Source organism: Gouania willdenowi, unplaced genomic scaffold (assembly GCF_900634775.1).
Source record: "Gouania willdenowi unplaced genomic scaffold, fGouWil2.1 scaffold_119_arrow_ctg1, whole genome shotgun sequence".
Classification (NCBI taxonomy): Eukaryota; Metazoa; Chordata; class Actinopteri; order Blenniiformes; family Gobiesocidae; genus Gouania; species Gouania willdenowi.
The window spans coordinates 774,641-798,770 of NW_021144867.1; the positions used below are offsets into that span (position 1 = coordinate 774,641).

General features: G+C 37.2%; 1 protein-coding gene across 1 annotated transcript; it reads left to right on the forward strand.

Moving 5' to 3' along the window:
• The first annotated feature begins 187 nt into the window (after positions 1–187).
• On the forward strand, positions 188–24,130 carry LOC114458424 (serine/threonine-protein kinase STK11-like). The gene is made up of 11 exons (XM_028440789.1): positions 188–369; positions 3,621–4,389; positions 8,758–8,841; positions 8,948–9,037; positions 9,274–9,406; positions 10,542–10,678; positions 10,774–10,901; positions 19,013–19,070; positions 19,160–19,353; positions 21,222–21,447; positions 23,664–24,130. Exons 2-10 carry the CDS (start codon positions 4,106–4,108, stop codon positions 21,413–21,415), a joined length of 1,302 nt encoding a protein of 433 aa, XP_028296590.1. The 5' UTR covers positions 188–369; positions 3,621–4,105; the 3' UTR covers positions 21,416–21,447; positions 23,664–24,130.

Consider the following 24,130-nt stretch of genomic DNA (forward strand, 5'->3'; position numbering starts at 1 on the left):
ATTTTTTTTTAGAATTCTTCAACAAAATTAGTTCCACGCCATTTATAATGTGTTTTATAAAACGTAAAAGTTTGAAACTATTCAATGGTTTGACGATTTTAGTCCTTTTCGGTCTGATTAAACGAGTTAAATGTGAACTTGATTAATGTTTGACGCATTAACGTCAGCGCTGTCAGTGCGAGGGGGAGGGGCCTGGGGAGGCGAAGAGGGCAAGATGGCGACAGCCTGAGAGCCAAGAGTAACACGGAGAAGTCTCAATCCTTTACTTAATTTCGTCATAGCTCAGTGAAATATCGCTTTTTATCCCGGGCGGACAGTGGAACAGGTGAAGAAGAGCTGCTGCGGGGAGCTGTGCTCACGTGGACGCCGGTGAGTGTTGGTTTTAAAGCGGACTCGGCTCATTAAAGCTGGAGTCTGAGCGGCTCGCTAACCGACGCAGCTCCAGTTAGCTCCGTGCTAGCTGCTCTCAGCTGCCTTATTTCTACTCTCACTGGACCGCGCTTATATATTTGAACTTATTATTCTATTTAAATCACGAGTGTGAAGTGAAACGCTTAATTTTCTGAGCTAGCTGCTGTCTCAGAATGATGTGAAGTTTGCCAATGCTAAGGCTAATGTGAATGTAAGTCAAAGTTGGCTAACTGCTGCAGCTGCTCGAGCTTCGTTAGCTGCTGCAGACACTCACTGTGACGATGTTACCCCCATTTAACTATAACTTATGCACTCCACCTCCAAATATGCCTTTATATATTTAACAAGCATTAGTATGTATATTATTTAATGGTTTGTTAATACACGTTAGTATTTATAAAAAATCATTTTAGGATGCGCTAATGAAGGTGTTGCTCTGCTTTAAATCAGAGTATTCCTAATCCTATATGTATTTATATCTGAGGGTCTGCTATTTTGTAAATATATATTTGTGTGTACCGTATTATTATTATTTATTGTTTACGGTATTGTGTTTTTTTTTTTTTTTTAAGACATTCTGTGTTTTTCTGTTATTTTTGTAGTTGTCTTGCGTATTGGAGTAATTTTGTATATTTTTCTGTTTTGTGTGTGTGTGTGTTAGGAGTGATCCTGTGTATTTGTTTTTATTTTATTTTTTACTGTTTTGTATGTTACGAGTTATTTATGTATTTTGTTATCATTTTGCATATTTTTCTGTTTTTTGTGTGTTTTTTTTTGTGTTTTAGGGAGTGATCCTGTGTATTTTATTTTTTTCTGTTGTGTGTGTTATGAGTCATTTATCTATTTTTATCATTTTGTGTTTTTGTACTTTTATATCTTTTATTGGAGTTTTGTGGGGTTTTTGTTGTAATTTTCTTATTTTTTTGTAATATGTTGGTTTTTGGTGTACATTTTTGTGTTTAACTTAGGGGGGCCCTCAAAATTAGTCAGAGGGCCGCATGTGGCCCCCAGGCCACCAGTTGCCCATGGCTGGTGTTTGGTTTAGTTGAACATCCAACATCCTAGGGATTCTTTTTCCTTGTTTCTTTAGCTTTCCTGTAGATATAAGTTAAGAAAATATTAAATGATTCACTGAACTCGCCCGTAACTATTTACTTTACTAAAATTATAATTGAAATTAGGGTTTAGGCTTAAGTATTCAGCCTAAACTATTTTGGTCATGCTGTACATGAAATAATGGAAATGTTTTGTTTAATGGAATGAAATGACGAACTAAACTACTACTACTAAATTGTTCCTGCACATTTAACCTTAGGCCACATTTATATTTAGTTTAGTTTGTTTTTTAAAGAAGATAATCCCTCCATCAAATTCCAGGTCCACTGTGTTGGATAAACTTTGCACTGCTAGCTTATAGCATATTTAAGAATTGATCGTGTGTATTTACTTTTGTGATGCCAATGTAAACAATGCTGTGTGTTTGAATAGATTAGCAAGAGTGTTTACACACGTTTCACATGCAATGTTAAAAAAAACACACACACACACAAAAACATATTAGATCTTCCTCTAAATGTTTTCCCTTATCATGGAATTTGTAAAAAAAAAAATAATTGAATGCATCTTTAAAATGAAATAAAAATGTTTGTTAGAGAAAAAGAAAATGGCACTGCACACATTGGGAATTAATAATTGGAAAGTGAATAAAAAGTAAAATAACGCAACATTGGCACAATTCAACAGAAATATTATCATAATACTAATAATCATGTAACAAAAACAGCAACAATGTATGGGCTTGTATTTACAATATTTATATATCATATAATAATTAGTGCTGAAATTTTAATCCGTGAATCGCTATTAATTTTTTTTTTGCACTCCAAACAGCGCAGAATCTTTCTCATTTCATGAGTTCCTGATACACCCATAATGCTGATGCACAGACCACAACACAAGAAACAGGAGAACCAACGTACTGTATAAACTGCTACGTAGAAAGACTATTTCAAACTAAATTCATCAGTTGCTCTGTTTATTTCATGACACAGATATTCTAACTATTTCGTCATGTTCAGTTTCCACTTCTCTGGAATGTTCTGTACTAAGTGCTGTTTTTTATTTTAATACAAAAACACATTTGCTTTACAAAGTTTACTAAAAATCCAGTAAAGCATGATTATAGCTCAGTTAAATTTAAGTTAGTGCTTTGTGAAGAATTCAATTTAAATATTCGTTATTCATATTACACATTATGTTAGTACTCAGTGATGGAAATAATAATTGTTTGAGCTCATTTATTCTCATATACCAAAATACATTTAAATTGAAAAAAACATTGCTTCTCGTGTCAAGTAATTGTTTTTTTTTTTTTTTATCAATAGTGGTATCGGCCGATACGCAAGGCTGCAATATCGGAAATTAAAAAGTTGTGTTTTTTTCACTTCTGATACGATACCAATATTGCAGCTTTGATTATTGGCCAATATCAATCCGATATCAGCACGAATCATACATACTTTTATTACTAATTTTGTAGTGTGAAATATCAGAAAAGGTTTGATCAAGTGACGTTACTCAAACAGAGAACAATAGTCAGCAACAGTAGGTATGAGGAAAAACTGACCCATTTATTATTAACCAATTGGTTACATACATTTTAACCTTCAACATAATGTCTGCAGTATTCTACAATTGAATGAATATAATATTTATCGGAGATTTTAGATGCAGTCCGATAAAATTCGATATTCATTTTATGGCTGATATTGGACCGATATCAATATCGGATAGGGACACCCCTACTAATTATTAGGTACTTATGTAAATCAACTCATGGGGGCATGTCGACACGTTAAATATTAGCGTCCTACTTAAAAAAACCTAAAACTCCAGCTTTGTCCAGTTTTATGTCCATCAGAGGTTGCATTTTAAACATTAAAATCACAGACGATCAGGATAATTTAATCGTGGAGGCCAAAATTGTGATCGCTATTAAAATTTGATTAGTTGTGCAGCCCTTATTTAAGTATGTGTTTGCTCATTTTAGTAAAAACCTAAAACAGGATTTTCAGTAAAACTCCTGAAACAAACAGTTGGGAGTAAACAGGAAGTGTCAGTATTGAAAGTGTTTTGTTTACATAAAAAATGTCCTATTTGTAAATTTCAATGTAATGTGGACCTGAAGGTGTTCTGATGTTTGACTTCAGTTTCCGGGCGTGAGCTGGTGGAAGCCCTGCTGACATGGAGGACACCTGAGGACTTCCTCTACACGTCGGATGGCTCACCCGACCCCCGGGAGCCGGACCTCCTCCCACCGCTCCACTTGGATCCAGTCCAGCGTCCCCCCTCCCCCATCGATGTGTCCTGAGAACAGGAGCTAGCATGGAGCGCTTAAAGGACATGTGCTATTGATTTTATTTGTAGGTGATAGAGAAGAAACACTACTGTAGAGTACGCCATGCTCTGGTACCTGCACTGATTGGTTCTGATGTTTACAGACTGGGATCCACCCACCTCCTACTTCCTGATAATGGCCTCTCCCAACTCTTGTGTTTCTAATAATTATTTTTTGCTAAAATAAGAACTTCTCGGAGCCCAAAGCTCACTGTTGAATTTATTACTCCACAGCAGAAATCTCTGCTATCTGCAGAACCTTTTTTTTTTTTTGCAAAGGAGGTCCAAAGTGTGCGACATGAGTTCTGAGGAGCTGCATCATCTGGACTATCTGAACGAGAACGAGCTGATGGAGATGGACACGTTCATCCACCGCATCGACTCCACTGAGGTGATCTACCAACCACGCAGGAAGAGGGCCAAGCTCATAGGGAAGTATCTAATGGGGGACCTCCTGGGGGAGGGGTCCTACGGCAAAGTCAAGGAGATGTTGGACTCTGAAACACTTTGTCGCCGCGCCGTCAAGATACTGAAGAAGAAGAAACTACGGAGGATTCCCAACGGAGAGGCTAATGTGAAAAAGTAAGTGGTTTTCCTTTGTTCCTTCATGCATGTTTGCAACTTGCAATGTTGAAGAGAAATAACAAATACATAAATAACCTGTGTTTGAATTGAGGATCGACCCATATGTTTTTTTGGGCTGTTACCGATTATTAGTAATAAAGGAAACCAATATATTGAACCGATATTCATTTGCTGTAAAATATTAAATTTTGGTGCTTTTGATAAGATATATATATATATCAGACATGGGCAACTGTAAGCAAGCAAACAAAATGTCTCCTAAAAATATACAAAATGTCAACAAAACTTGAGAGAGAAATATACAAAATGACAACGAAAACACACAAAACGCCTACAAATGTGCACAAAATGACATCAAGAATACTCAGGGTGTCCAAATACAACTTTTTCACTTCTGATACTATACCGATATTGCATCCTTGAGTATTGATCGATGTCAATACGATATTAGCATGAATCAATTGTCCACAACAGGAGGTATGAGAAACTATTCCATTTATTATTAACCAATGAGTTGCAGACATTTAACCTTAAACAGAATATTACATGTATAAAAAAATGAATTAATGGTTAAATTGGAAAAAATAAGCATGAAATATGGTGAAAAGAGGTTAAAAGTGAGAATAATGAGTCAACATATGTGACATTAGATGGAAAAGTGGTGGAAAGTGTTTATAAGTGCTGAAAAGATCTGGAAAGTGAAAGATTTGTGCAGAAAAGGCCTTGAAATTTGATGGAGAAGTGTCAGAAATGGGAGGAATGTAGCAAAAATGCATTAAAAGGAGCAAAAATATGGCAAGAAAAAGTGATGAAAATAGGTTAAAATATAGAAAGATTGGTGGAGTTGCAGAAAAGGGGTAAAAATAAGCAAAAATGGGCTCAGATTCTTCAGAAAAAACATTCTTAGTTTCTTGTAGGCATTTGGGGACCCCTCCCACTGTCTCGCAACCCCAAATGAGGTCCTGACCCAAACATTGATAACACCTGCTATAGATGAACACACTTCACTGGTAAACCTTGCAGTGCACAAGGCCTTGAAAGGCCCCAAAACTGTAGAAATGAGTAGAACCACAATATTTATATAGTTTTTGAGTAGAAAATGGTTCATAAATAGACTTAAACATTCGTTCATCTAAGGATGATTATAAATGCAGACATTTTTCTCCCTCTGAAATCTGTTGTCATCATGAGCTCTTTGTTCGGTGGAGTCCCTTGAAGGTTATTAATCCTCATTCGTTTTAATTAATGAGAGAAAACCTCAAGAGAGAAAATAGTACCGATTCCCCTCATCAGTGTATTTTTAGACTTTCTGAAATAGGATTAAGTCCCACATGTCGTCATATTTATGCACCATAGGACTAAGTAAAAGACGTACATGGAAACATACAAAAGTAAATCTACCGTAGTTCAGAGATAAAGATCTGTTTGGTGCAGCAGTTTCCATAGTAACCAGGACAGCCCTGAGACGATGGCTTGATAAAACTTGTTTTTCTGGAAATATCCAAGTCATGTAGGACATCATAATTCTGGTAAAGATTAAAAGGATGAACTTTTAAGGTCTTTAGTGCAACTTTAGTTTTTTACACTCAACAGTTTTCCATCAGATTTGACTTGTAAAAAAAACTACAGATTCTTTGCTCTGTAGTTGTTTAAAGCTGCCAAAGTCAATATTTTATTTTCAGATAAAGACAATGTGTAGATCAATAGATTAAAGATAATTTACTCAGGAAATAAAAACATGTTAAAGAATGAAATTAGCTTTCAAAAGTTTACGATCTCCACTGTAAACACCGTTTTATTGACATGGTGAGAAAAGTTTGGTGCATTTGAGTGTTTTTGATGTCATTTTTGTGTTATTTATTGTGTTAAGTAATTTTCTTCTCATTTTGTGTCTTCGTTGTCATTTTATATCTTTTATTCATTTTTTGTCATTTTGTATATTTTTCACTCATTTTGTGTAATCTTGAGTCATTTTATGTGGTTACTTTACAGGCCTCGCAAAATTAGCCCAAGGGCCACATGTGGCCCCCGTGCCTCTAGTTTCCAACGTCTGCTGTAGTGTACTTTATAGATATGCAGAGCTTGTCCTTCCTGCAGCTCGTGTGTCCTCAGCAGGTCACGCTTCTTCATTCAGCGCCTGCTTGTTGGCATTCCAGCCATCCAAATACTTCCTGTTTTTACAGCGTTGCTAGGATCTTTGCATTTAGCATGCTGCTGGTGCAAAGCCACAAGAATATTAAGTCTGCTTCAGGATGACAGAAGTGCATGAGTGCACTAGTGCAGATGGTTCTACAATATGCACAGAGTATCCGTGTCTTTATATCAGCAGTAAGTGTCAGTAAGTGACTGAGTGAGGCTGAACACTGTGATCCATCCCAGAATAATCCAGCATGTCAGTAGAAAGCATTCTAGTGGTGGGGTTGTGTTTAAGGCAAAAGGCCGACACAGCTTGATGTAACTGCAGGTCGATGAGGAGGGAACGGCTCCACAAGGTTTCCAGTTAGAAGACAAATGATGTTTCAGCAGCACAGTCAGGCCCTGAGAGCTTGATTTATTACACACACACACACACACACACACACACACAGAAGCCTGTTATAGCTCTGACCTGTCACTGCACCATATACAGTGTCGCATAAGGAGAAGCCTGTATCTACATTCATAGTTACAAATATCACTTTTTTTCCATATATCTCTTCAACTACACCAAACTTTTCACATTTTAACCTATTTTCATCACTTTTTATTGCCATATTTTTGCTACTTTTAATGCATTTTTGCAACACTACTCCCATTTCTGCCACTTCATCAAATTTCAATGCTTTTTATGCACATTTTTTCCACTTTTAAGACATTTTCAGCACTTATAAACCCTTTCTACCACTTTTTACACCTAATGCTGTCATTTGTTTTGTTTTTGTTTTTTTTCAATATCTGTGTTTTTAATGCAATTATGAGTGTTTTCGGTGTCATTTTGTATTATTTTCAATTACTTGTGTGTATTTGTAGTTGTCTTGTGTGTTCCTTGATGAATTTGTTACAATTTTTTGTATTTCCATGTTGTTTTGTACAATGTTCAGTTACTTTTGTTTAGGGATGCACCAAAATGAAAATTTGTGGCTAAAGCTGTATAAAATATAAACGCTTGGCCAAATATCGAATGTGGTTAAGTTTTTCACTATTTTTTTTTTTTTTTAATAGAGCATAAATAGCCTAGAATACATTTTTAGACATGGTTTTTAAAGAAATCAAATGTTTATTGAATATTCTGACATTTTTTTGATTTTCCATTAGCTTTTGCTTTTCAAAAAAGCACAACAAAGTTTTTCATTTAACCACATTCACGATTTGTCTTGCCCATTATTTGCCAGTTTAAAGTAAACCAATTGTTCCTACTTTTATTTACACTTTAAACTCTTTTTACCACTTTTTCTCTCCTTTTTTTTTGGCCACTCTAATTTTCAACTTTTAACATATTTCTGTGGTTTTTAAAATCCCATTTCACCACCTTTTTTAACAATTTATTTTTGTGATTGTAAAACAAATTGATTTACATATGAAATAACTGATGTATCCTTGTGTCCATTTGTTTTTGTCTAAGCGTTTTGGTCTGGAATGATTTCATCAGGATAATTTAAATGAAGTTGATCAAAACGTAATCAGTAAACCTGCTCTGATTCAGTAAACCATTGGGGGACAATAATGCTGCTCTCATACATCTTTATGACTTATTGTAAATAATCAAAATAATCCATGTCAGTACAACTTTGATCTCCCTTTGAATTGGAGCTTACACATGGTTTTAAATTACGTTTTTATTTTGACATATATTTTGGTTTAATTATGGTTTTCTGTATTATTTATATTGTTTCCTCAGAAGTTAAAACCTTCTGAAAAAAATGACGAAATATTTTAAGAAAAATGTATTTAGAAAACACGGAATTTGGAATTTATAGGGCCCTACATACTGTACATGGATTTCTAGACTATTGATAAATTGTAAAAAGAGAGTTTATTTCTAAATCATAATCTATTGATTGCTTATTGAATTGGCACTGATTTAGTTTCCGTCTACAGAGGTTTGTTAAAACCCTAACGGTTCACTTAAGTCATCAGGCAGCTTTTGTTGCTCTACTCCAACTCTACTTGTTTTGTGTGTGTGTGTGTGTGTGTGTGTGTGTGTGTGTGTGTGTGTGTGTGTGTGTGTGTGTGTGTGTGTGTGTGTGTGTGTGTGTGTGTGTGTGTGTGTGTGTGTGTGTGTGTGTGTGTGTGTGTGTGTGTGTGTGTGTGTGTGTGTGTGTGTGTGTGTGTGTGTGTGTGTGTGTGTGTGTGTGTGTAATAAAATGTTCTTGTGTGTTTTCACAGAGAGATTCAGCTGCTAAGAAGACTCCAACACAAGAATGTGATTCAGTTGGTGGATGTTCTTTACAACGAGGAGAAGCAGAAGATATATCCTTCACGTTCTCAGTGTCACATTCCTTTAACATGTTAGATTATTTAGCCCTGTGTTTAACTTAAGTTGCGTTGGCAAACTTTCTCTTAACTCCAGCCGTACGTATATGGTGATGGAGTATTGCGTTTGTGGGATGCAGGAAATGCTGGACAGCGTCCCAGAGAAAAGGTTTCCAGTATTTCAAGCTCACGGGTACGTTTCTTCTTTTTTTCCTCCACTTGATGTTTCTCCTAGTCCAGCAGCTATATTTAGCCTGAGCTTCATGGCTAAGTTTAGATCAGGGACTGCAGACCTTTACCGTTGCACTAACTGATTGTAGATTGTGTGAATATCTGCTCCCTGCCAGAGAGCTACTGAAATAAAATAGCTCAGATGTGATAAATTGTTTTAATCACGTACATAAATCCTGTAATTGCGGTGTGTTGCAGGTACTTTTGCCAGCTCTTAGATGGCCTGGAGTATTTGCACAGCCAGGGAATAGTTCACAAAGACATTAAACCAGGAAATCTGCTACTGACCACAGACGGGGCGCTGAAAATCTCTGACCTGGGCGTAGCAGAGGTGAGTCTGACCAATCAGCATTCAGGACCATAGTTATACATGTTTGTGTCCAACTCAAGGCTCGGGATGTTAGATTACAGATTTTCTTGGTGTGATTATTGTCAGAATTAACTACAATTACCACAATTATTTTTGAATTATTTAATTTCACGTGAACACTCCTTATAGGTCTTGAATTTTCATTAATTTTCATCCTCGGATGCTCTCATATCAAAATAATACATCAGCAATGTAAAATAACCAAAAAAGTACAAGAAAAATGTTGAGAATCACATTTGGAATTAAGAAACAAAAAACAAATCGTATCTGCTGCGAAAACAATCTGTAATGGCTATATATAAACATAAATATAAATTATATATTAACTACAGTATGTACCTCTCTCAGAGAAAACAGGAATTAAAGCTAACAGAGGAAAGTATATAAAAATATATAAATATTGGAAATATTCTGAATAAATAATATCAGATTATATATAATTTGAGTAAAATATATGATTCTAATTAAATCCTGAAATGTATAAAAGCAAAAGGAGGTGATGATTGGACATTTAAGTGAATTTATGGTTAAAGCCACCTATTGATTGGATATTAAATACTTAATATCATTTGCAACTGCGGCACATTGAAATTATTAAAAGAAATCAACAGTTTTTGAAATTCCTGCAATTTTCCTCAAAATATTTCACAAAATTTTCCCAAATTGAATAAAAATTGGTCTATAATCAACTACATTTAAGTAAATTTAGGTTTAAATTTACTTTTTTTCAGCTATTACTTACTTTAAATATCATTATACGTAAAGGTGCAAACTACGGCTCGTTAAAATTATTAAAAGAAATTTAAAACATTCTAAATCTTGCAATTTTCTTCAAAATATTCCCCAAAATTGTCCCAAATTATATAAAAATTTGTCACAAAATGACAGAAATTATAATTAATATCATGCATTGACTTCTTGCTTGGATAATTTATCTCACATTGTTGAAAGAACTCTGATTACACAAAATTTTAATTAAAAAAAAAAATGGTACAAAATCAAGGACATTGAAGTGAATTTAGTATTTCTTGGATATTTTCCCACCTATAATCTGCACCCTGAACTAAAATGTATTGTTTTCCGTCGTGTCCTCCAGGCCCTTCACCCGTTTGCAGAGAGCGATACGTGCTGCACCAGTCAAGGATCTCCAGCCTTTCAGCCTCCAGAGATCGCAAACGGCCTGGACACGTTTTCAGGATTTAAAGTGGACATCTGGTCTGCTGGAGTAACACTGTGAGTAGACGAGACTAAAACTATACAACCAGGACAAGGATGTTCACCTGCTGCTCACTCACAGCTTCACACTGATGTGCTTCTTTTGTTTTCAGATACAATATAACAACCAGTCTGTATCCGTTTGAGGGAGACAACATCTATAAGCTGTTTGAGAACATTGGGAAAGGAGACTATGTTATTCCTGAGGAGTGTGGACCTCTGCTGTCTGACCTGCTGAGAGGTACGTTTTATTTATTAAACCCAACAACCTGAAAGAGGAAATAAGCCCGCAGGTTTTCGGCTGGAATTAAAAAATAAAATCCTTGATTATGGGCGGAGCTTCTGGAGCATTTAAGACACACTTAGTTTATGCTATAAAATCTACATAGAAGCGAATTATCTAATCACTATCCTCTCAGTCCGTCGTACTCCACAGTGATGTAAGAAGCCACCACAAACCTCCATTCACAGGCAATAGCAAAATTAAATTGTAGTAGTTGTTTCAGCCCATATAGGGCATTCACTCTGACATTTTACAATAAAATACAACAACATTTAAAAACTTTGACTAAAATGTGAAAAGTTGTACTAGAATCAATCAACATGAATTCACACCAAATACATTTGATTTCAGCAGAAAAATAATTTTGGTTTTGGGTTTAATTACTCTTTAATGCAGAGTTGTTCAATCTAGGGCTCGTGACCCCATGTGGGGTCGCCGGAAATTCAAATGGAGTCGCCTGAAATATAAAAAAAACACTGATTAAAATAATTTTTTGGGAATTTATTATCTTTCTTTCTCAAATTAAAACACCACACTGTCTCAAACAAATGTAGTCTGTTTTCCCTTCCTCAAGTACACATCTAGTAAAATAACAATACAGTTTAAAAATTAAATAATTGAAAAGTTTATTAAATAATAATAAAAATTGTAATTATATTTTTGTAATTTTTAGAATAATATGTTTTTCGAATTAAAACTCCACACAATCTTAACACAAACTGTATTCTATACTTTCACTTCTTCAAGTAAGTAAGTAGTTTATTTATAAAGCGCTTTTTGCAGATAAAATTACAAAGTGCTGTACAGAGTTGTGGTAAAAGTATAAGTGCAAAACAATAAAATAATAAAACAAGAGTGCATAAATATCATAAGAACAGCAACATTAAAGGATAAATAAAAATTAAAATCCAGTTAACTAAAAGCTTTTCTGTAAAGTGTAGTCTTCAGCAGTTTTTTAAAAGTGTCCACACAGTTGAGCTCCCTGAGAGACTGGTGCAGGTTATTCCAGAGTTTGGGAGCTACAGCCTGGAATGCCAGGTCTCCTGTAGTTTTAAATTTAGTTTCTGGGGTCTTTAGGAGACCCTGACCTGAAGACCGAAGGCATCGCCCTGATGAGTAGGGGCACAACAAGTCCGAGATATATTTAGGGGCCTGACCATGTAGTGCTCGAAACTTGAGAACTAATATTTTATATTCTATGCGAAACTTAACTGGAAGCCAGTGCAGAGTAGCAAGAATGGGGGTGATGTGGGATGTTCTAGAAGCACCAGTTAAAAGTCTGGCAGCAGCGTTCTGAACGATCTGGAGTCTGTTTAGGGTCGACTTATTAAAACAAGTAAAAACAGAATTACAGTAGTCAATACGAGATGATATAAATGCGTGTATGACCAGTTCCAGATCTGATTTTGATAAAAGATGCCTCACTTTAGAGATATTTCTCAGGTGGTAAAAACAGTTTTTAGTCAATTGACGACAATGTCCCTCCAAAGACATGGACTGATCAAAAACAACCCCAAGGTTTCTGAGGCTGATTTTAACAGATGAGCCAAGATCACCAAGAGAGTTTTTAATTAGAGGGATGTTTTTATCAGGAGCAATGATCAGAGTTTCTGTTTTGTTTGAATTTATCTGGAGATAATTTGATGACAACCAGTTTTTGATACAGGATATACAGTCTAAGATCTCAGATAAAAAGTGAGACTCTGAGTCATTAAAGGAGCAGTACAACTGGATATCGTCAGCATAAAAATGATAAGACACGTTTTTAAAACCACGGATCAACCGACCAAGAGGCATCAGATACAATAAAAACTAAACAGGAACCAGAACAGAGCCCTGGGCTACTCCACATGACAGGTTGGACTTATTAGACATTACATCGTTAATAGCAACATTAAAGGTTCTTCCATTAATGTAAGAGGTAAACCATTGGAGAACAGTACCAAAAAACCCCATCTCAGATTTGAGTCGATCAACCAGTATACTATGATCTACAGTATCAAAGGCAGCTGTCAGATCAAGTAAAACTAAAACTGTGTAATGACCAGAGTCAGCGACCATCATCACGTCACTAGAAACTTTCAGAAGAGCAGTTTCAGTGGAGTGGATTGATCTAAAACCAGATTGATATTTATCATAAATATCATGCTGTTCCATGTATGAGGTTAGCTGCTTAGCAACCATTTTCTCCATGATTTTAGACATGAAGGGAAGCTTAGATATGGGCCGGTAGTTTATAGGCTCCCCCGGATCAAGATTGGGTTTTTTAAGAATGGGGTTTATTATCGCATGTTTAAAAAAGCTGGGGACCGAGCCAGATAAAAGTGAGAGGTTTATCAATTTTACCACCCAAGGACCAACAACATCAAAAACGTTTAAAAGCAGAGAAGTAGGAACAATGTCTACAAAGCTCGATGAGGATTTCATCTTTCCTACTAAAATCTGAACATCCTGTAGGCTGACAGGAGCGAAGGAGGACCATGAGCTCACAGGGGCTGATGCACTGCACAAGCTAACCAAGGGAGGAGTGATGCTAGCCCTGATATCTTGTACTTTATTTACAAAGAAATTTAAAAAATTGTTACAGTCCTCCTGTGTGTGTACAGACACATGGGACGGTGAGGGTGCAACAAGATTTTCAATAGTATTGAACAAAACCTCGGGGTTTCTCTTATTTTGCAAAACAAGATTAGTAAAATAAGCAGAGCGGGCATGCTTTATTAATTCATTTAGCTCCATTATCTTTTCTTTTAAATGGAGTCTGTGCACCTCTAGTTTAGTGGTTTTCCACAACCGTTCCACTTTTCGGCAGCTTCTCCTAAAGCTAAAAATAGCTTCATTCATCCACGGACAAGGTTTCCTATTAGAGCCTGGAGTATTTTTAGCTGGTGCTACTGTGTCCAAAACAGACAGACAATGGCTATTGAAGTTTGTCATAAAAGTGTCAACATCATCGCAACTAGCTAATGTAGTTGGATCGCTTCATTAAGAATGCGTCTCCGCTTTTTCACATTAGAAGTAGTCTGTACCAGTGTGATTGACAAATTAAATATGATACAGCAATGGTCGCTTATTTGTAAGTCTTCAATACCTAGATGGTCAATCATTAAACCAAAAGAAAAGACCAAATCTAAGGTATAACCTTTAGTGTGTGTTGGACCTGACACATGTTGCACAAAGTGAAAAGAGTCCATTAGAGACATCATCTCAGCTGTCATAGGACAGGACGAATTATCAACATGTAGATTAAAATCACCAAGGATTAATACACTCTCCAGCTTAACAATAGATGACATAAACTCAGAGAATTCATCTAGGAATAAACGAGCAGGACCAGGAGGTCAGTAAATTAAAACACAGTAAAAAGAGTGTTCATTTCCAACCTTACACATCTGGAGCTCGAAGAAGTTGAACGTGTTTATGTCCAACAGTCTGCAGCTGAAAGCGTCTCTGAATAGGAGCGCTAATCCTCCTCTACGTCGTGTAAGCCGTGGAGTTCCAAACACGGAGCAGTCCGTAGGACACAGCTCATTAAGATGAATGTAGTCATCTTCCCGTTGCCATGTCTCCGTAATGAACGTCAGATCCAATCCGCGGGACATAAAAAGGTCCTTCAGGAGGTGAGATTTGTTGGCTAGCGATCTAGCATTCTGCAAGCCGAGGCGTAGAGTCACTTCCTCGTCGGCCTGTGGAGAGCTGCGGCGCAGCGGACGAAGCCACCTGTGATCCACACCCCGATGCCGGTGACGGCATCTGCGGAGCGGCGCTTCGAGCGGCAGGTGACGCAAGCCGGAGACCAGACGCACTGGAGCCACGGGCTGAATCCACCGTAATCCATATGTTAACTGACATCCAGGATCAGTCCCAGGGTTTGACCTCTAGAACGCCTTTATCCTCAACAGGACTCCACCACGTTTACCCCGTTTTTTAGCACGCTTCCTCCGGAGAACAGGTGAGCGTAGCAGGAAGTCAGGTACTGACGCCAAGTGAGGATGAAGTCTGGATGTTTGATCCTTAGAGTTGAAGCCCAGACATACATCATGTGAACGATTAAGAAGAATAAGTTCCTGACAGTCGTAAACTATTTATTTATTTATTTATTTATTATTTATTTATTCAGTTTATTTCCGACATGGTTACATTCACTTTTTTTTTTTTTTTTTTCAGCTCAGTGATATTTTTGCACAGAAAACCGATCAGTGCGGCTACAAACAAAAGTTCAAGTAGAGCGGGCAGACGGCAGCCGGTACATGCTAGCGCCATCTTGTTAAGCGCGTTGTTCTTCAAATATTAATCTAGTTACTCTATCAAAATAGGGTCACGACGAGGGCTGGGCGATTTTGCCTAAAAAAGAAAAAAATCAAATTTTTTAAAAAGAAAAAAATCGAGTTGCGATTATTTTTTAATTTTTTTTAAATGACTCCAGACTTCAGATATATTATCAAAAGTGCAACTTTATTGCTGTGATTGTCCTTGAGAGTTAAAATGCATAAAACAATCTCAAAATAAAAAGTAAATGATTCTGTCATTCAACAATTAAGAAATCAGATAACTACATATTTTTACAACATAACTGTACAATTTTTAAAAAATGATAAACTCTTCACCTAGCATCTCAGCATAGTACGATTAAAAAATTAAACATGTCTATGGCACACATATAGCCTACCCAAAGAATAAATAAATGTAAACAAAGAGGGGGCTGTCTCACATCGCGCTACGGTAACCCACAAGGACGGAACACGAAAAGAAAAAAAAAAATCTTTTCTTTTTTTTTTTTTTAATTTGCCTAACAAAAATCGTTTTATCTAAAAATTTGATAAATTGTTTTAATCGATTTTTTTGCCTAGCTCTGGTCACAACCAAAAAAGCTTGGGAAACACTGCTTTAATGCAATCATCATAACTTTAATTATGTGTTGGATGCAATGACTCTGCTAGTGACAATTAAAGGATTTGTTTTTGCTTCAGTGGAAACCTAACAAACATTTCCATTTGGATCTTTGAACTCTTATTTTTTGGGAACCTGTTTTGTTAGGTTGTCTGGCACACAATGTTACACAACTGCTTGTTTTTCTAAAATAAACATGAAGTCATCCTACAATAGTGGGTTAAAAACTCCAGTTGAAACAGAGAGAGATTTGGCTTTTAAGAATAGAAAGTTGCTGAAAAAACGGGATTTGTTTAGTGAGACCCGGTGTCGTAATGTTTCAGATGTTTGTGACTCAAATTTTTGTTTGCTTTGTGACTCGTCACATTCACTAATACACAACAGTAGTAGAATTCAGATTCAGAATACTTTATTTTACCCTTTCAGTTGCATCCCGTCCAAGAAACATGACGACAATCGCATATAACTCGGGATGGGAATTGAAAACTGGTTCTTTCTGAGAACTGGTTCCCAGTAATCCAATTCCTAAGAATCGTTTGTTTGCTTGCCTGTCAATTTCGCTTACCAGTTTCTTTTACGTCACAAATACGTGATGTCACACGCAAGCAGCGTATTTTGGTTCTCAACTTGACTCATGGCGGAGAAGAGGAAAGGATTGCCAGCCTCTGGGGGGGCCACGCACTGGCAGCCTCATGTGGATGCTTCACCCACCTTTCCTATAGCTTGGGGCGAGGATGGACAGACGACCAACAAAGGCGTTGAAATATAATCCCTTCGCTCCGTTCTGAAAACAGTCAAATGACGTGTGACGACCTTGATTAGATTCAGTTCAGAAACAAAGTTCCAGCTGGCGGTGGGGAGCGTCTTTCTGCACAACACCCAGGTGATAGAGTAGACAGCCTTGGGCGGCCGACTTTGGGAGGCAATAATGATAAGCGATTTGTTTTCGATTCAGGCTAGCTCAATTATGATAGCCTTGAGTCCCGGGTCTTCCAGCAGTAATAGTAAGTAAAGTAAGCCGCACGTTCAACTTCTCCAAGTTGGAATCAACTTCGCGAAAACGTTCCAAAGCAGCTCCTGCTTGCTCTTGAGATCATTCACCATGAGTGTTGAGAGCCCTGTTCCATCCTTCAGAAATGACTGGCAGCCTTCCCAAAACAGCTGCTAACGTAATACGGACTTTGCAGGAAGCTGCCAGCTCCAATCAGCAGGATGCCTGCTACCATATTTTCAATCACGTAGATGTCTTCCACGGAAGGAACCGACAAGACACACAACTCGCCACTTGTTGCAAGGGTTGAGTGCATATCCAGCCTCAAACATACTTCTTGGACAGGCGGGCTCACCACTGCCAAATTTTTTTGTCAAAAAATTGGTCGATTACATTGAGAGACCAACTAATCATTTCCATGATTCCAGTTTTGTATGAGATGCAAATAGAGGCTCCTATTAGATTCACCAGACAAAACAAAGAAGCAGCAATGACAGATACGGGTGGGAAAAGAGGGAGCAGAGAAAAATGCGACCACCTTGAGGACCAACTTGAGCAGAGAACCTTTATAAAATTGTTTGAACTGAAATACGTAGCAGTTTGTTCTCAATTAAGCTGCAGATTTTAGGTGGAAAAACAAATAATTTAAACAATAATGTGCAAGTGTGGGAAAACTGTAATCCCTGCAAATATTGTGAAGTTTTGTTGAATTTGTGTATTTGGAGGGAGTGAGATAGTGTAAGTATCTACAACGGAATTATTTGTTAAATTACACCAAGTTTACTCTAGTAATGGCGTATATCCCAATAAACTGTGCCTTCATTTCCATGTGCGTCCAGTAGATGTCGCTCCGACACTGCAGGAGGACGTGTGTGAGGTTTCCTCTAACAGTAGAAATCCCTCCGTCTGCTGACGTAGTTTCCATTGATCTGGAGCCTGTAGCTGAATACTAAACATGCTGCAGTGCTGCTGCTTCATGACCAGCCTCCGATTCATATTTGGAACACAATTTTATGGAAATCTCACATGTTTTTCTCCTTTTATGGAAATATTCCATTACAACACATTTGATTTCATCACATTTTCAACAGTTTTGTTTCACTTAGTGATTGTTCCCTAAGCCTGTGACGTCAGTGTTGAATGACGCAGCACCTCAGAGATTGTCTGTCCATAATTACAGCGTCTAAAATAAGCCCAGTGACACAAAATGTGTCCTTGGACATGCACAGAACTACCATCAGCTCTCTACATGATCCTCTCTTACTGTAGACTTATCTGTGCTTATGATTTAAATTGAAACAGCATCCTCTTCCTCTTTTCTAGTCTGTTTTATCCTTTAGATTCAGCACATTTTATTTTGAAAATTGCAATCAGTGCCACATAAGTAGAGTTGAATGATATGGACCAAAATTCATATCTGGGTGGACGCCCAGAATACCAAAAGGGTCGCCTGAAATTTCTAGTAATTGACCAAAAAATTTAGTTTTTTTAATTAAAATTACAAATGTAATTAAAATTAAGATTGAATAAAATTACATTTAATATAAATTAAATTAAAAATTGAAATTAAATTAGTTGTGGCTTATCGCTCACCAGAGAATTAAATAGAAAATCAATTTTAAATTAAATAAAAAAATTACGATTTACATTTTTTAGTTATCATACTTTTTCAAATGAAAATGCCACACACCATCTCAAACAGATGTATTCTATACTTTCACCTTCTCAAAAATAAATCTAGTTATCAGGATAAAATTAAATAGAATAAAGTTTAATTAAAATAAAATTACAGTTTAAATTTTTAAAGTTATACTTTTTAAAATGAAAACATTTCACACGATCTCAAAAAATTGTATTCTGTACTTTCACCTTCTCAAATAAGGGGGAGTAAAATTTAAATTAAATTAGAAATAAAATTAAAATAAAATAAAAAATTACAAGTTATACTTTTTCCAAATTAAAATATCACACACAATCTCAAACAACTGTATTCTCTACGTTCACCTTCTAAAATATAAATCTAGTAACAACACAATATCACAAACTAATTGTAAAGGTTGGGAACCTCTGCAATGAAGTCTGACCAGAAAGACAATTCTGGGATAAATTTACCGATCAGTTCTGAATATTCTCCTAAAACGAGTATATTTTAATTTTTTAAAAAATGGTTTCTCCTCTTGTGTTTCAGGCATGCTGGAGTATGACCCTGTGAAGAGATTTTCCATACAAAACATAAGGCAACACAAGTGAGTGACCCCCACCCCGTCTCCCTATTTTGTGTTTACAATGACGCTAACGTTTATATGTTGGCTTTTTCATTGTCTCGCTATACTAGCTGGGTACGGAAGAAACACCCCCCGTCTGAGCCACCCGTGCCCATCCCTGCCAGTGCAGAGAGCAGAGACCCATGGAGGAGTATGACCGTGGTCCCTTACCTGGAGGACCTGCACGGCTACACGGAGGACGACGATGACGAGCTGTACGACGGAGAGGACGAGATTATATACACTCAGGACTTCACAGTGCCAGGTAGGAGCAAAAAACACCCAAAACAGCTTTTAGATTTTACAACAGCAGAGGTGCAATTATCATCATTAGATTCCATCTGAGAAGAAGTTTTATCAGTTCCATTTGGTTTCTGTTTCCTGTGACTGTTCTTCAATGTTCATGACTGTGTTCAACCACCTTTAGGTACAGTGGGGGTCCCTGGACTCTGGGACCTTTATTTTTATGGCCAATCCATGAAGTCAGCACAATGATGGTCCATTGTTCTATGATTCTGTGAAAACCACATTTATTTATTCATCTGAATAATATCCACTGTTATCCAGGATGTTTACTATTATTTGGGCCATAATATATAGTCATCTTAAAGATGGAAACCCTTGTTTTAATCTGAAATAAAATGGGTTTAAAGGGACCATAAATGGTGGAAAAGGTGGTGAAATGGGATTTTAAAAGCCATAGAAATTAGAGTGGGCAAAAACAAAAAAAGGTGGGGGGGGGTTCAAAGTGTCATTATTGTAACAATTAGTTTAAACTGGAAAATAATAGGCATGACAAAAGGTGAATGTGGTAAAATTGACAAAAAATAATCATGAAATATGGTGAAAAGAGGTTGAAAGAGTCAGTAATGGGTCAACATACTATAGGTGACGTGTGATGGAAAGGGTTTATAACTGCTGAAAATGTCTTTAATGTGGAAAAAATGTGCAGAAAAGGCATTGAAATGTGATGGAGAAATGGCAGAAATGGGAATAATGTAGCAAAAATGCATTAAAAGGAGCAAAAATATAGCAAGAACAAGTGATGAAAATCAATTAAAATATGCCAAGTTTTGTGTAGTTGCATAAAAAGTGTCTTGCTATCCCAAGGTTTAGAACCCCTTAATTACACTACCGCAGCACCACCACAAACACATCCAAATCCTTCATTAGATCTGCTGACGGTCAACAGACAATGTGAAATACACAAAATGACAGAGAAAATACAAAAAGATGAAAACAAAAACACACAAAACTGGCATAAAATAGAAGTGTTTCCTGTCCTCCGCGTGCAGCTCACTAATGATCCTAATTAAATAGAGGCCATGACAGCGCACTACATCGCAGTGGTTTAATTACTCTGTGGAAGTTTGAATAAGCTTCTGAGCAAGTTTGTTTAATGAGGACAATGATGTCATTTATAGTCGCTGACAGAGGAGAGACAGCACAGTGTTACTTAAATCTTATTACTTTGTGCACTTGGTCTGGTCTACTGTGTATTTTTAACACATCTAAAGCTAAATTCCAGAAAGACAAAAAAAACTTTCTTTAGCTCTCTGTTTGGATTGATGATGAAAGGGTTTTTCTTTAGTTATTATTATTTTGTAATATGGAACAAACCGAGGACTGGGCTGTACAAAAAAGTCAAAAATGGATTTAAAAAATATAAAAGTGAGGTCGCACACTCTTGATTTTAATAGTTATTGTTCAGTGTCTTTGTTTGGGTTTAGATTTCTTTGTTGTAAACCCATTTTTTCAAATATTCCTCTCCTTTCTCTTTTTTAAGAGAATAAAAGTCTTTAAAACTCAATTGTGATCTGTAATTTTAACACGAAGACAGAATCAATAACTTGAATAGACGACTTGAGCTGTGCCTTTTTTTATCACTTCCACTTGTTTTCCAACTCGTCCAATCTGAAGAAGGAGATCCATTATTTGTTGCTAGGCAACAGCCACTTTTCATAAAAGCACTACCAGTCAATACTGGGATTCTCTGAAGTGGTGGCCCACATAAAGTGAATGGAGCCGTCTAATAATAGACACACAGAAGCACATATTATTATTATTTTTTTTTTAATGTTTTGCAGTTCTAGAATGTAAACGTTTCACATATTGATGTGTGTGTGTTTCCAGGACAAATGGCTGAGTTGGACGAGGACGAGGGAGACGTGGACCACAGTCCAGAAGTTTCTAAGCCGGTGTGTCTGAATGGGACAGAAGGAAAGGCCAAAGCAGAGCGCCGCTCCTCATCGTCGTCCAACCCTTCACGCAAAGGAGTCTCTACAACCAGCAAAATACGAAAACTGTCGGCCTGCAAACAGCAATGACACCCCCCCCCCATACACACCTGCACCACCTGGTGAGTGGGCGGAGCTACCGCCGTCTAAATATGTTTGTCCACATTGTAGCGTTTCGAAGCCATGACCAAAATTTCAGATCCTTCCCGGCGACGCCCACAGCTGCCGTGTGTGTGTGTGTGTGTGTGTGTGTGTGTGTGTGTGTGTGTGTGTGTGTGTGTGTGTGTGTGTGTGTGTGTGTGTGTGTGTGTGTGTGTGTGTGTGTGTGTGTGTGTGTGTGTGTGTGTGTGTGTGTGTGTGTGTGTGTGTGTGTGTGTGTGTGTGTGTGTGTGTGTGTGTGTGTGTGTGTGTGTGTGTGTGTGTGTGTGTGTGTGTGTGTGTGTGTGTGTGTGTGTGTGTGTGTGTGTGTGTGTGCGCGTGTGCGTGCGTGCGTGCGATGACTCACTTGCTCTGAGCTGAAGTGGGCTGATGTTTATTGTCTGCTGCTCATTCTCTCTCTGCTACAGCTTCATGTCGTCACATTTTCTAACATGTGCTTCAGTGGGAATTTCTTTAGAATCAGTGTCCGACTAATATCCACCGAAAATTCAATCAAAGAGATCCTCCACTGTTTTTACAAGTTTGGCCTAAAATCTTTGAAATGTTCTTATTAGTAGATCTATGTCTAATAAAACATCAATAAAGAAAAATCAATATTTTGCACCATATTCATTTTATTACCTTTTTTAAAAGTGGGACTACTTTACCGTTTTACAGCCTGTGTTCCTCCATCTTGAAATCACGTGATTGATGTCACATGGCCCCATTGCCCGTAAACATTCCTGTTGGTAGACTTTACACCGATCTGATCTGCTATATCGGATTGGCCGATAGTTTTTTATTTTACGCAACTACTGTGACCGGCTGTAATGTCTTAATTCTCCGTTCCAACCAATGACGTCATTGTCATGATGAAACTTCCAGTAGATGCTCCTGTTGTTTCATCATCTCATTTACACTGAAGACGTTCCACACCACCGACATGTTTGCTCTACGTGACACGGCTCTATAGTATTTCACTGGCATCTGTCGGTCAGAGCAGAGCACTGGGTGAGGCACTTCCTTATAGTTTCTTTTTGATACCGGACATTTCTGTCCGTTTTAGTGGGTTGGTGGACACAGGTGCGTGTGCCTGTGCCCCACCTCTGCTATGCACCTATGAAAAGTAAAATCTACTACTCCTGCACTCCCTCAGTCACAAGCATGCGCCTAGAGGTACCAAAACATGTTATCGTTTGATTTTACATAAATCAGTACAAGGTAGTAAAAAAAAAAAAAAGTACTAAATTTGTTGCCCATCCCTCCTCATATGATCGGATCGGTGATCGTTTTTATAAAAACTCACTGATTGGTGATTGGCCAAAAAATCCTGATCGCGTAAAGCCTACCTGTTAGGGCCCGAAATGTGACAAAACCTGAATTGTTATATATATAAAAAAAAAAAAAAACAAGAGGCTGAGCCCAAAACGTTAAAACTTTGTGTGTATATATATATATATGTCATTATTTTTTCCCCTAATATTCTAGTAATTTTATTACATCGTAGAGTGAGTCAGTAATTTATGGATTAAAGGAATTATTGCCTCAATATAGAGCATAGTATCATACACGAATGTGTATGCGTGTATATATGTATAAGCCTCGGTAAGTTTTTATCTTTACCCTCATGTATACAGTGTGTGTGTGTATATGTATATATATATATATATATATATATATATATATACAAGGCAAGATATTTTTACGTTTTGGGCTCAGCCACTTGTTACATTATTCACCAGTTGTAACATTTCAGTTGTTTGTTTTTTTTTTCCTCTCTCTCTCCTCAGGTCGTTGTTAAATGTTGGGCTCTAACAAGCCCATTGTTTTCTTTTGGAGTGAAGCATTCAGCCATCATTTTGCAGTTTTTTTTCAGTCAAAATGAGAACTTGTGCTGCTTATTCTTCCTTAAACAGTGCGCTGACGCGCTCTGGTGGCTGAAGTAGAGAGTAAATCACGGACAGTTGAGGACACACAAACCCTGAGGGTCAAAAGTCTGTGATTATGGGTCACAACTGTTTTTATCCTCTTTGGGTAAACAACAGAGGTTTACATTGACATCTTCAACTTTTCCTGTTTTTTTAGAGCAACCAAAAGCAGAAAAACACGTTGTGTTGAATGTTGTCGTCAGATTGCATAACCTTCGCACACAGGTGTGTGTGTGTGAGTCTCACTGTGTGTTTTCCTCTGTTTTTCACAGGTCGTTCCATCCTCGTCTGTTTGGACTCGGAGTGATTAAACCTGCTGATGTTATTGATGCTGCCCCCAGCTTGGACCCCCACACACACACGCACACACACAGATGCACACAACACACACAGTCTTTGTTTTTTTGTTTTTACACAACCCCCCGATGGCCGTTTTTTAACCCGACATTTTGGCGTGTACAAAGTTCTAAATTTAAAAAAGCTGAAGTTGTCAATAATTCTGTATTCAAACCTCGTGGTGAGGATGATGATGATGATCCACACAAACCTTAAACCTGCATGCTGTACGAAGCTGGCGAAAGGGGGAGGAGCCTCCGATGGACTGAAGCCTCCACATCGTCACTGACCTGTTGGGTTTATTTTCTTTTGTTGTTTTTGTTCCATTGAGTTTTATTTTTGTTTTTCTTTTCCAATGAATATTTTTTAATTATTATTTATATAAAATATGTCCCAAACAGTT